Below are 13,192 nucleotides of genomic sequence, written 5' to 3'. Positions count from 1 at the left end.
CACAGCAAGAGTAAGCAGCCGAGAGCACCATTTGTCAAAGAACCAAGAAAAACAAAGTCACTCCCTCAAAATGTTCCAAAATGAAGAATAGTGAAAATTTTGCCTTCTGTATATTTACTAACAGTTTCATGAATTATTTTATTTTTTTAAAGATTAAAAAAAGGTGTTATTTATTTATTCATGAGAGACACACAGAGAGAAGCAGAGACACAGGTAGAGGGAGAAACAAGTTCCCTGTGGAAACCCAATGCGGGACTCGATCCCAGGACCCCTAGGATTACAACCTGAGCTGAAGGCAGACGCTCAACCACTGAGCTACCCAGGCATCCCTGTGAATTGTTTTAAAGCAGAAGTGTGGGGGATCCCTGGGTGGTGCAGCGGTTTAGCGCCTGCCTTTGGCTCAGGCCTGATCCTGGAGACCCGGGATCAAGTTCCACATCAGGCTCCCAGTGCATGGAGCCTGCTTCTCCCTCTGCCTATGTCTCTGCCTCTCTCTCTCTCTCTCTCTCTCTCTGTGTGTGTGTGTGTGTGTGACTATCGTAAATAAATTTAAAAAATTAAAAAAAAATCCAAAAAATAAAAATAAAATAAAAAAATAAAAAAATAAAAAAAATCCATTTATTTATTTATTTTTTATAAAATCCATTTAAAAATAAAAAATAAAGCAGAAGTGTGACCTGAGTTTTGCTTCTGACCCACCGACACTATTTCTCATCCATGTTAACTGGGCCTAGCAGACGCCACGGATGCGCAAGGAAAACTTGTCATTCGGTGGACACCACGGACATATCTCTGTCATTATCATTTGCATCCTGGATGCTGGCCTCTTCTGCTATTTTTTTAAAGATTTTATTTATTTATTCATGAGAGACACACATAGAGTGAGAGAGGCAGAGACACAGGCAGAGGGAGAAGCAGGCTCCATGCAGAGAGCCTGATGCAGGACTTGATCCTGGGACTCCAGGATCATGCCCTGGGCCAAAGGGAGGCGCTAAACTGCTGAGCCACCCAGGCATCCCCACCTCTTCTGTTATGAATCGACATGCCAGCGGCCAGCAAACTACCACCTGTGCACTAGGTGTACAACTTAAAAGTGCTTTTTACACTTTTAAATGGATAGAAAAGTAAAAAATAAAATAAGACTATTACGTGACACATGACGATGCCATGAAATTAAAATTTCAATGTCTGGATATAAAGTTTTATTGGATATTGGACATCCAATTTTGTTGGATATAAAGTTCATCTGTGTATTGTCTATGGATGCTTTTCGGTGTTAAAACAGCGAGGTGCTCAAAGCCTGAAATACTTACTATCTGGTCATGTACAGAAGGTTCGTGAGCACCTAATATCTTCGACCACTCTGGCCTGGCCCAGATTCTGGTGTTTTTGTGATCATATGAAAGGAAGCTCTGGTCTCCACAATAAGCTGTTTATGCAAGAAGCATCCCGTTTCCCAAATATGCGCCAGTTTTCATCTTCTGAACTGACCTGCTTTCTGCCAGCTGCCGGCTTGTTAGCGACTTAATGCTGACATGTGCCCGAGACCAGCTTGTCTAAACAGTGTGAGTTCAGCACATTCTTGGGGGAAAGGCTCGACTCCCAGAAACAGATGTGCCAAAGAGAACACAGCGTGCAACGGACGGAGGGAAGAAACAGATGTGGCTTCTGACGGAGCCCGCCGGGAGCCCTAACCTGCCTTACTCAGGGCTCGCCACGTGTCGGGAACTGGTGTGAGCACCCCGGGGACTACACGCTCCGTCTACACAATAAGCCCGATGGGCCGGTTCTAGTATGATGTCCATTTTACAGGCCAGGAAGGCAGGGCCCATGTCACAGTGCATACCCAGGGGAAGGAGGCGCGCAAACAGGCGTCCAGGGAGAGGACACCCATGGCTCTGGGATCCACTTTCCTCTTCTGAGCTGGGGGACTCACCATCTGGGGACACTTGGCCCGGACCGGGTATTGTGCAGCTCCCAGCAGCTCCTGACTGGGGACAGGGGAGGCGGGCGCGGCGGGACTGAAGGGAATGTCCTTTTCCACTAGCCTTTCCTCCACCTTAACCTCCCTTCACCGGTTCTATTTCTTAGCTGGTTATGTGCCTTTTTGTTTTCCTATACCTAGAAAACCTTGTTTCTAAAACAACACAGGACTGTTTTCATAGTAAAGGGGATTAAGAAGAAGAAAAAAAAAAAAAACTCATGCTCAAAATATTCTGGGTTTCCCCTAGAAACCGTGCCCACTCTCCACCCTCAGTTTAAGGCACCCCATACTGGCTGGGCCGCCCGCGCTTCCTGCTCCTGGGGATCCCTGAAGGAGCCATCACCTGGTCTATTTCCAGAGAGTGCCATCCACTCACCTGTCATCTCTCCAGAGACCTGCTTAGCTGGACCCGAAAAATAGCCTCTGTGGGGGCCCTCAGAACCCCTGGTCCCAGGCTTCCTGTGGCTGCTTCCCGGCTGGCTTACGTGTGCCAGGCACGAAGTCTTTTTGTCGCCCGGACGGCCCACTCGGGAAAGACCTGCAGACCAGGCCCTGCTCCACCCTGTCTTCCTCCCCAGCCTCTCCTCGCAGACAGGAGCCCGGTGCTCCTGCAGACCCAGCCTGGGGGCACAGGAGCCTCATCCCTGAGACGGGGAGGGCAGGACAGGACAGGGGAGGAGGAGTAACTGGCTGGGGCCTCGATGGTTTGAGACAAAGATGACAAGCCACACTCCTTCTGGGGAGCTGGGGGTGCCTGGCACCGTGTGACCGTGAGGCCGCGTGGCCACAGTTGGGGTAGACCCCAGGTTCCTGGGCCCGTTCCCGGCTGCTCAATCTCACGGCAACATGTAAAAACAAACAGGGAAACTGCAGAGTGGGTCAACCAAATGCTCCAGTTTATTAATATGCCACAGAAGCCCTCTCACTGGAGGTTAAGGGTGGTTTCTGAGACCTATGGCCCTGAGCCCCGGCTCCAGGTCCCGCACCGTCTGCACAGAGCTGCCGACTTCACCTGCTTCCCGAAACCTGCGGCCTCCAGCTACATAGAGGATGGGTCCAGATGACACGGAACTGCCTCTTTCCCTCTTCCTGGGCATCAGCTGAGGGTGTCATAAGGATGTGGGGGTGAGCAGGTTTGGGGAACTAGGCACATCTCACAGAAGGGAGAGCTCCCTGCACCCAGGCTCCCCCTAGCCCGGAGGTCCAGACCCCTGCCAGTGGCAGCTCCAGCCACTACACAGCCTTTCTCTTGGTGGGGGTGCAGGGATTCTCCCCAAGTCTGTTTTTCCATCTGTAAAATGAGGTGGTATGAGGATAAAATAAAGTAATAAATAGTAGATTGATACAGACACTTCATTAACACGACCAGACTGACCACAAGGGCAAATAAAGGATGTCTGAATGCAGGTGGCCGGGTAGGTCAGCCGGAGGAGCTGTGTCCTCTCACAAGTTGTCCAGCTAAAGCAAGCATGGCTCCAGGGAGCCCTAACTCCAGGCCTTGCCCCAACAAACACAAAACAAACAGTTGTCCACCCATCCCCAGAATGAAACAGCAAGGAGCTGCGGACAACCAGCACCCTAACAGCTAGCGTTGCTGAGGGCTGCTCAATGTCATGCTTGCTAACTTGTTTCATCCTTGCCGTGACTTCCTGAGCTCTATGCTCTCTCACCCACTGACAGATCCAGAGGCGTCAGGACATGTGCCCAAGGACACACAGCTATGTGTGGGGCAGCTGGAGGTCCAGACCAAGGGGACCGTCATACCTAAGGAGGGAAAGAGCAGTTGTCAACCAACAAGGGCCTGGCTGGCCTCTCCTAGTGATGGAAGCCAATGCTCATGGAGCAGGGCCATCCCAGGACGGGAGGGCACTGGTGCAGGGCACTAGCAGGACAGGGCGCCTGGCAGCCTCACCCAGGAGAAGCCTGCCCCCTGCCTCCCCTGAGTGCAGACATCAGAGGAGCCTCTATGCCAAGGGTGGGAGCAGATGCAGGGCTCCAGGAAGCCCAGGTACTAAGTCAACTCTGCAGCCTCCTGGGCTCAGATCCACTCGCAGGAGGCACCCTGGCAGCTGCCAAAAGGGAACACACCCCACAACACAGAAGCTCTTTATGGCACGTGGAACATGGGGCTCAGAGGCCCTCTGTGAAAAAGGGGACCCCCACAGAGCCTGGCCTGCAGAGTGCAGACATGTGTGCTCTTGCTCTGCCCGGCCCCTGTGGGGTCAGTGTGCATGGGCTGCAGGGACAGCAAGCTCTTGGGCTCCGTCCCTGCCCCTCCCAGTCTGGCCCCTGAATTCACGCTGGCCTTTCACCTGTTCAGCTTTGCCTCTTCCACACAAGCTGAGACTTTCGGGGCTGCCCATCAGTCTCCTGGGGTGCAATGCTTTTCCAGGTGGATCGCTCCTGACGTGGCTCCCTCTGATCCAGGTGAGGGACAGACCACCTCGAAGCTCTCCCAGGGAAGTACTCTCACAAGGGCTTTAAGAAGGAAGGGGTGTGAGGAGGTCCCAAGGGCTTCCATGGCTGAAGATTCAAGGGTCCAGGCCCCAGAAGTAAATCGTCTCAGGGCTGTGTAGAGACAGGCATGGAGGCTCCTGAGACACACCTCTCTGTGGAGGGATATCACGTTCTCTGGGCAGTGGCTCCTCACTGTCCTGTACACCAGCAGGCAATCCTCCTATAGCAACACATCCCTGCTTTATTCCGGAAGGAATTTAAGACCACTTTAGAGACAACATGTGCAAAGTTCTCCTGCAATCGCTTCCATTGCCTCAAGGATTCCCTGGGTGTCTGAGTCAGTGGTCTCAGGTCCTCTGTTCCACTCAGCTTCTTGTCGGCCCATGGAGACCGAGAACAACCCAGCCCTGACAATAAGCTCCTCTCCAGGACTCCAGCACAGGCAAGCGGACTGCCACCACTGCTGGGTCCTCTGGTGGGGAGAAGGGAGTATGAACTGTGGGCACCATGAGGTCAGGGACCAGGTGCTGCGAGGAAAAATCCTTACCATGGGAATAGCTGGGGAGCAGATCCACAGAGTACTCCTCTCCTTGCATCCCTGTGCTCACTAACTTTCCACGTTATGGCTTGGATGCAGGCGGCACCCCATGAGTGTGTGGACTGGACCGCGTTTGTCTTGTTAAATCGATGATAGGAAATTAAAAACTACTCATGGAAATGTAAAGCGTTTATTATTGCTATAGTCAAGGCAAAATCTCTGAAAACAATTGGCCTTGATAATGGAAGTAGAATCAGAACCATTATTCATGAGTTTACAGTCTGTTCTCTGCTGTTCGGACATCACGGTTTCACACACAGCATCTACCACGAGACTGACCTTTATTTTATACAAGAGGACGAAGAATGAACTTGGAAGTCACAAAGCATGGCTTAACTACCTCCCTAGTTACCTGACTTCAGACCAATCACTTGCTCTCTGTGAACCTGTTTCACCCTGTGTTTTAAAACAAAACAAAACAAAACAAAACAAAACAAAACAAAACAAAACAAAACAAAAAAACAGGTTGGGAGGCGGAGGGGCCAGACTGAACCCAGCCCCCCTGGAGGAGATAACGTGGGTGAGAACTGTGAGAACATAAATGAAATTGCCTGGGACACCTGAAAAAGTGATACAAAACAGTATTCCTACTAACGATGTTTATAACCCCTGCAGGGAGGGGCCAGAACCCTCATCATGTAGTCTACACGAGTGGTAGCCTGCATGACAGGCTGAGCATCTGAAATCTGGGGGCAGGACAAAGGATATTAATGACCAAGCCTCCAAACTCACTGAGGAAGGACCTGGCCTGAAGAGCCATGTAATATGGACCCAGCTTTACCCTAGAAACACTTTGTCAGTTTTATTTTACCTTAATATACATCTGTACACACAGGAATAAAAAGGCTAGTACACAACAATTCCGTGAGTTTTACCTAGTTTCGAGAGTAATGCATGCAGTTACAAATGAGAGGTAGAAACACTGTATTAAAGACCTAAAAATACAAACATCATATAAATAAATGTTCAAATTAACTGCTGGAATTTCATACAGATAAATAAGGTAAAAATTACATTACTTTGTCCAAGTAAAGGAAAAACCATGTTTTCGTCTTTATCAGTACACTAAAATTAGATTAATGCCAAAGAGCTTCTGTGCAATTTGTCAGGAGTTTGGATGATATTATCTAAAAGGATAAAAGTAAAAGGGTTAAAACTGGAGAATGGTTTATTCAAGTATTCAAGCAGGTGAGTAAAAAAAAAAAAAAAAAAAAATCAAACGATACACAATGCAGGAGCCATTTCTGGAGAGGTGTTAACTGCCAGCATTCTCCATGACTAGCTATTTGGTGAACTGTCAGGATTAACATGAAAAATACACATTAGGCTGGGGAGAGCTGCCCATTTTCCTAAGAGAAGACAAACCTCATTTTTCACTAACTTCATGTCAAAACTCTACATCACCAACGAGCCTTTAGGTCACCAACTTTGTTTTGGCCCTACAAAAATTCTTGAGGGTATCCTGATTGGTATTTCTTCTAATACTGCCCAAGTAAACCTAGCCTTTAGTAAACCTAGAGATCACAGGCATCAATGCACATTCTGCATGCACAATAAAAAATGCAACCAAAAGCAAACAACCAGCAACTCAAAAATACCACTGAGAAAATCTGTATGTGTAGATGGATAGGTTAAAAAAATGCAAAGGTTCACACGAACACAAGTTTTTACCATTTAAAAGTCCACTAGAGATTATATGTGAATTCTGGAAAGGGTGTGTGTATATAATATAATCAAGTAAAATATTTTAAACAAGTCCATTGTGCCTCAGTTAGTTGTAAATTGCAAAATCCAATACACAGTTGTTTTAATAAATTAGTGCAATATGAAAGATTTTGGAAGATTAACATGTGTCCATATTAGATCAAATAGAAGATTTCACAATTTCTTCCAAGAGCTTTCTTTCAGCTTGTTCTCACGCTAGATCTTCCTGAGCTGTTTAAGGATGCGTGCTCAGATTTAGACAAACCTACCCCAAATAACAAACTGCCTGGGTGAGATGTAGATTTTACTTTTATACCTCAGCAACTGTGTGGAATTTCACACACTGCTCTGGTAAACTGATTACAGAGCCACTCACTTTGTTTCATTCTTAATTATCCTTAAGAATAACTGCACTGGTGATACTGTTTCTAAGGTACATTTATTTACGGAGTTCAAACTGAGAGCCAAGTGGAATACTCTTGCTCCTGCTTCTACAGAGAAAAGGGAAGGGGTGACGTCTCCAATAAGGCAGATTTCCTACAAGTATGTAGTTTTTGGATTGTTTTTCCTGTTTGAAGTCCTGCTTGTTCTTTGGTAGTCACCAGGTGAGGAACTAGGGTTTCCTGGGGGTGGGGAGACAGAACCCAAGTTTCGATCCCAAACTTCTCTCCCCAGGCCCAGCAATGGTCCGCGGGACAAGCCTGCTGCGGCTCACAGCGTCGCGGTGCTACAGCAGAGTGCTGACAATCTTCTTTCAATACTAGTTTTATCTAGAAATAAAAGAATTCAGAACAAAAATCATTTATATTGTCAAAACCAAGGAAAGAAGAACTAATGAAGAAAAATAAGCCCCACCATTAATTCTCCATGTGTATCCTTGTCTCTATACTTTCTTTGGCCCAAAGTTAACCATTCTGAATATTTTTTCTTTTCTGCCTAATAATTGTTAGATGTAACTTCTAGCTCAGTGACGCCCAGTGGCAAAACTTAGATTTGCATGTACAATAAAGGATATTCAGGTTTAACAGCTCACTTGCTCACAGCTGTAATTAATTTTAGAATTGCCATTCCCTTGTGGCTCTTCAAAATGTGGTGCAATCACATATACTCCAGAGGGTCCACCACCTCCTCATAAAAAACCAGTATTCTTTTGACAAATGGTATCATCATCCTGGCAGTCTATCAATCTCCCCTCTGCTGTATATTCCAGATCTATCACAGTCTTCACAGATCACAGAGTCTTCATAAAATTCTTTAGTCACTAAGAAGCTCATGAGGCTTAAAATAGTTGCATTTATTACTTTTTAACAATAAAAACAAAAAAAAAAAAAAAAAAAAAAAAAAAAAAACCCAATAAAATAAAAACAAAGTGCTCTCCATACACAAACACACATCTGCCAACACAGTAATGCTGTGTAAAAATCAAAAGCCATCAGTACGTCACAAGCATCATCTCCAATCTTCAATTCTCTCATCATCTAGAAGAAGAAACAGACCACAGAAAGGGTAAGTGATTTGCCCAAAGCCAAGATTCAAACCCAGACAGTATGATGCCAAACTCCAAGCTCTTCCTGCTGCACCTGCAGGAGTCAACTCAGTTGTCATCAGTAAACACACTGGTTTCTAAGTTAACTTACATTTATGTACATTTTCAATATCTGCAGGGTCCTGGAGAATCTTAGTGAGGCCTTCCAAAAGAAGGGCTGCCTTGTGATAACGATAAACAATATCTTCAGTCTGCTGAAACATCTCATCCAGGGCTGCAGACTGAACCTGAAGCCAAGTCGACAGAAACGAGAAGATTCTCAACTTCTCCAAGAAAATACAAATCCATTTGGGCAATGCAGCTTTTAATGGAATCTATCTAAAATTAACACTTTTTAAAAAGATTTTATTTATCTATTCATGAGAGATGCAGAGAGAGGCAGAGACACAGGCAGAGGGAGAAGCAGGCTCCATTCCATGCAGTGAGCCTGATGTGGGACTCGATCCCGGGTCTCCAGGACCACAATCTGGGCTGAAGGTGGCGCTAAACCGCTGAGCCACCCGGGCTGCCAGTAAAATTAATACATTTTGACAAAATGATATAATCTACTGAACTCTAAAATTCAAAGGTGAGCAATATAAAACAGGACCTTCTTGATGAAAGAGTTATTCTACATTCAAACAAGTCTCGGACTCAGATTCAGGACTCATAAAATTTTTACTTCTAAACTGGCTCTTCTATGACTACACTTAAAAAAATTATTTTAAACATACTTTCACTCTAGGGCAACCTGACATTTCATTCAAGTAGATTTTGTTATAATAAGATAATTAAATGGTGTTAAAAGTCATTTATTAGCTTCTTTTAACCAAATGATTTTCTGGTGTAGTCATTCATTCACTCAGATATATGTGCGGAGCACCTTATCCGGTGCCAGACACCACACACTGAAGGAGTGGTCACAGTCTAAAGGGACATACAGGCCTGAAAAACATGGCATTCTAATTCCAAGGGACACATGGTCTTATAGGAGGAAGCCCCAAAATGGTACAGAATATATGCTTGGGTGTGTCTAATCCAACATGGAAGGAAGAAAAGATTAGGGAAAGCCTCCAGGAAGTGATGTTTAGGTTGAGTCCTACAGAAGGAGCAGGGGTTAGCCAGGTGATGGGAAAGGTGGGGAGGGGCTTTCTGGAAAGCGGGCACAGTAGTAGTACTCACACATTGTATTTGAGTTTTCCCAACAGTGTTCTGAAATTAGGCCCCAAATAGCATTACTTAGAGCAAGTCAGTAAACCAAGACTTAATACCCAATCTAACTGCAATTTCAGTGCCTTGGGAATGTAACTTTCAACCATCAACAAGGCATTTCCTGGTCAATAGATCCCTTCCACCACCAATCCCCCTCCACCCCCAGGAGAGCAACTTTGCCTTAAACATGCATTCCTGGCTGGTAAATCCCTTTCTTCTTTTTTATACCCCTCTCTGTCTATAAAATCCTGTTTTGTTTAGCTCAGCAGAGCTCCCCTCTGCTTGCTAGATGGGATGCTGCCTGATTCATGAATCGTTTAACAAAGCCAATTAGATCTTCAATTTTACTTGGTTGAATTTTGTTTTTTAACAATTTCCTTAATCATTAAATGCCAGGACTGTCAGTAACCCAGAATCCTAATGTACTTGTCAATATCTTTTGTTTCTTCCAAACAATACATTAATGCCTCTTATGATAAAACAAATAAAATGAGTGCAGAAACTAAAAAGGAAGAAGAAATAACCAACTAGACATAGTGCTAATATCGACGAGCTTGCTATGTAGCCTGGACAAAAGGAGGAACTTATTCAAGTTGTACTGCTCTTATTATCAGAAGAGAAAGGAGCACCATAACTCCTTAGGAGAGGACATTTTTCCTGGCACAAACTTCTAAAAATAATTTATCATATCAAGTCTTAATTCAGTATAGAGTGATAGAATGTATGTTATTTATAGCAATAGTTTAGAGCAAAATAATGTCTATTATTCTTATCAACAGTTTATATTCCAAAGTTATTTTCCTCTGACTTTTTTGATAATGGCTTTCATAATGAGGGCAAGGATAATATAATAGTACAACTCAAAGTGGACAAATTGGGGGGGGCGGTGAATTTGTAACGTTAATGTGGCAAAAAATAAGACTGTTCAATAATTTTTCCCCCACTTAACCACTTCTTTAACAGTCCCTAATTTTATTTCTACTTCAAAGCAGTTTTCCTGCCATGAGACAGAAACAAATCATTTAATAGAATAACCACACAATTGGAAAAGTAAAGTTTACTTTGTACCTATACATAAGTCAGTAAGTAGAGTCTGGGCACATGAATTGGTTAACAGAGTAGTATTTTTTCTAATGTTTTATTATGCCAAAATTTCTTAAAGAGTAGAAAATGCAGATCCAGCCAAGGTTTTTAGATGCAAAGTATAAAAAGATTAGACTGTGCCTGATGTTAGCAATTTTTAAGAGGTAAAATAAAATGTCACCAAATGTGGTAGCCAATGTTAATGTCACTTCATGTGTTACTTGTGTTAATTACATCTAATTACTCTTTTCGTAAGAGGTCGTCACAATGTGTGGGACTTGGGAGTGGTTAAGGGCATAAAGTCTTTTGAAAAGAATAATGGCAAGGGGTGCCTGGGAAATGGTTGGTTAAGACTCTTACTCTTGGTTACAGCTCAGGTCCTGATTTCAGGGTCATGAGATCTAGCCCTGCGTTGGGCTTTGTGCTAAGCACAGAGTCTGCTTGAGGCTCTCTCTCCCTCTCTCTCTGCCCCTCCTTCACTAGCTCTCTCAAATAAGTAAATCTTAAAAAAAATAAAATAAAAGGAAAATGTCAAGTGGGTATTCAACTCAAAAGATACTCTTACATAATATTCAACCTTAGAAAGGGTTACCATTTCTACAGCACAATTATAGATGAGTTTCTCTGCAGTCACACTGTTGATTTCATCAATAAATCTCTGTTTGTCAGAGAAGAAGCGATTCAGCTTTTCTGTAAGCTTCTTGCACATGGTGATGCAGAATTTATATCGTTCGTTCAGATTTTTGACAACTGAAAAGAAGTTGAGAACTAATTTTAATTTTCCTCCAAAAGTAAAAATGTCACAGTGACATGCACCTTTCCTGCTGATTTTCAAGGATCACTAAATGATCCTTGAAAAAAAAAAAAAGGACCAGAAATCAGATTCTTCCATGTGTTCCCTTCCAGTTAAGAAAAAGTTGAAAATAAAGTACCCTGATTGTTCTCTGTATCAATTAAATGGAAACAAAACAAAACAAACAAACAACGAAAAAGCATCTTTGTCCCTTTAAGAATATTAAATAACACAGAATTCCTCATCAAAAACTCTCTTAGTGTAATGGGGAAAAGGGGAGGCCTAAGGACCTGTGCGTCCATTACTGTCACACTCCAGCCATACCTTGTTTCACAGCTGTGGATGGGCTCAGCTTCCCGGACTTGATCTGGGCTTTGGCGAGATGCAGAGAGGCTGCTAATAGCTGTGCCGCTTTCATGTATAACACCAGCTGCTCCACCCGCCTGTACCAGGAAGGCAGCAGAATGTTACTGTGGGAGCCAACATGCCAGACATCTCTACATATCGTGTCACCATTAAAACAGCATTTCTAAAGAAATATCATTGTCCTCGATGTTTTTAATGCACAAATAACTCCTGAAGGAAAAAGGCTCAGCACAGAAAAGGACATGTGTGTGCGTCTTGAATACAACAGGTATACTCAAAAATCAATACCATCTCTTCATCATCAAATGTCTTTAACAGCATAAGTTACAAGGAAAGGGCAGTGCTACAGTTGCAGAATCTTCAAGTCTTAGCTCACACAGTGAGATCTAGCATAGTGACATAACTTAGAGCTCCCTTGTAGCTTTTCTAAGGAAATATGATCCCTGGTATGTGACAAGGCCTCCATCTCAGACATGAATGTACAGAAAGCATGAAGAATCTGGATGTGAATGGCAAAGGGGGCACCTACCCCCAGTCTTTGCTTAGTTGGCTGATCTGGTCCACAACCACACTCTCCTGGATCTGGTATAAGGAGACAGCAGATGTGCACAGCTCCGGGTGTCCTCCCCGCACGGCTGTCAGATCCAGCACACATTCAGTGAACGTTAACATCACGTTCAGGTGGCGTAAGGTGTCTGTGTGTTCCCGCTGTAGCAAAGCCAATTTGTCTTAGAAATTTGCAGCTAAGAAACAGCACACACTTATTTCTGTATATAAACCATGGCCAATGCTACTGTGTTTCAATATACTTATGAATATCAGGATGAGCAAAACAGACTAAGAGTTTTAAGTTTCAGAAAACTAGTAAGAAAATAAACAGAGGTGAAACAAAATGTGGGTGTGTGCATATGTATGGATGAAAGCAGCCACAAAATTGTTTCAAAGATATGAGATCACTGTGCTTTCACCACATACACACACACACACACACACAAAACCCCTAAACAATGAAGTCAACATACGTGAGACAAAACATGACAAAATAAATACCAGGATTATAAGGATATTCTGCACACTAAACCATACTTCTTGATAGTTTTGTTAACTCAACTGACTTATTAAAGCATTCAGAGATGCTTTAATTTCTGGTAGGCTTTCAGTTCACAGTGATTCTTAATACCAAAGCTCTAAATTTCTGTAAACTGTTCAATTAGTTAAAGACAGGAGTAGAGGTAGACATAATAGCATGCATTAAAAATGGGTATTCTAAAATTAATGTTGTTTTGAGATGTTTTTAGCTCTAAATGTTTCCTGAAAGAAACATTAGTAAGACTAAGCTTCTCATTCTCCCTTTATCATTAAAAAAGGATGTGAATCATTTTCCTAGAGAAAGAAGATTAACTTTCCAATTAACTTTGGAAAGTCCCTCTGCTCTCTGACAGCATACTGGACTATATATTCCACTACAGC

The 13,192-nt window shown here is 43.7% G+C and overlaps 1 protein-coding gene across 9 annotated transcripts in view; it reads right to left on the bottom strand.

Annotated features, from left to right (window-relative positions):
- Positions 1-5,155: 5,155 nt before the first annotated feature.
- The window catches only part of ULK2 (unc-51 like autophagy activating kinase 2), an 82,459-nt gene continuing 74,422 nt past the window's right edge, over positions 5,156-13,192 (bottom strand). For 6 of the 9 annotated variants that reach the window (XM_049109500.1, XM_049109496.1, XM_049109497.1 and 3 more), the window contains 5 exons: positions 12,252-12,430; positions 11,681-11,799; positions 11,141-11,313; positions 8,381-8,516; positions 5,156-7,513 (listed from right to left, as the gene is read on the bottom strand). In XM_049109500.1, coding sequence (XP_048965457.1) covers positions 7,455-7,513; positions 8,381-8,516; positions 11,141-11,313; positions 11,681-11,799; positions 12,252-12,430 — 666 coding nt within the window. In that variant the 3' untranslated portion in view covers positions 5,156-7,454. The remainder of the gene's footprint in view (positions 7,514-8,380; positions 8,517-11,140; positions 11,314-11,680; positions 11,800-12,251; positions 12,431-13,192) is intronic. The other 3 variants (XM_025428235.3, XM_025428236.3, XM_025428238.3) reach the window with 1 other exon arrangement.

This window comes from Canis lupus, chromosome 5 (genome assembly GCF_003254725.2).
Source record: "Canis lupus dingo isolate Sandy chromosome 5, ASM325472v2, whole genome shotgun sequence".
NCBI lineage: Eukaryota > Metazoa > Chordata > Mammalia > Carnivora > Canidae > Canis > Canis lupus.
The sequence above is the reverse complement of the archived record's forward strand: the minus strand, read 5'-3'. Positions and strand labels throughout refer to the sequence as shown.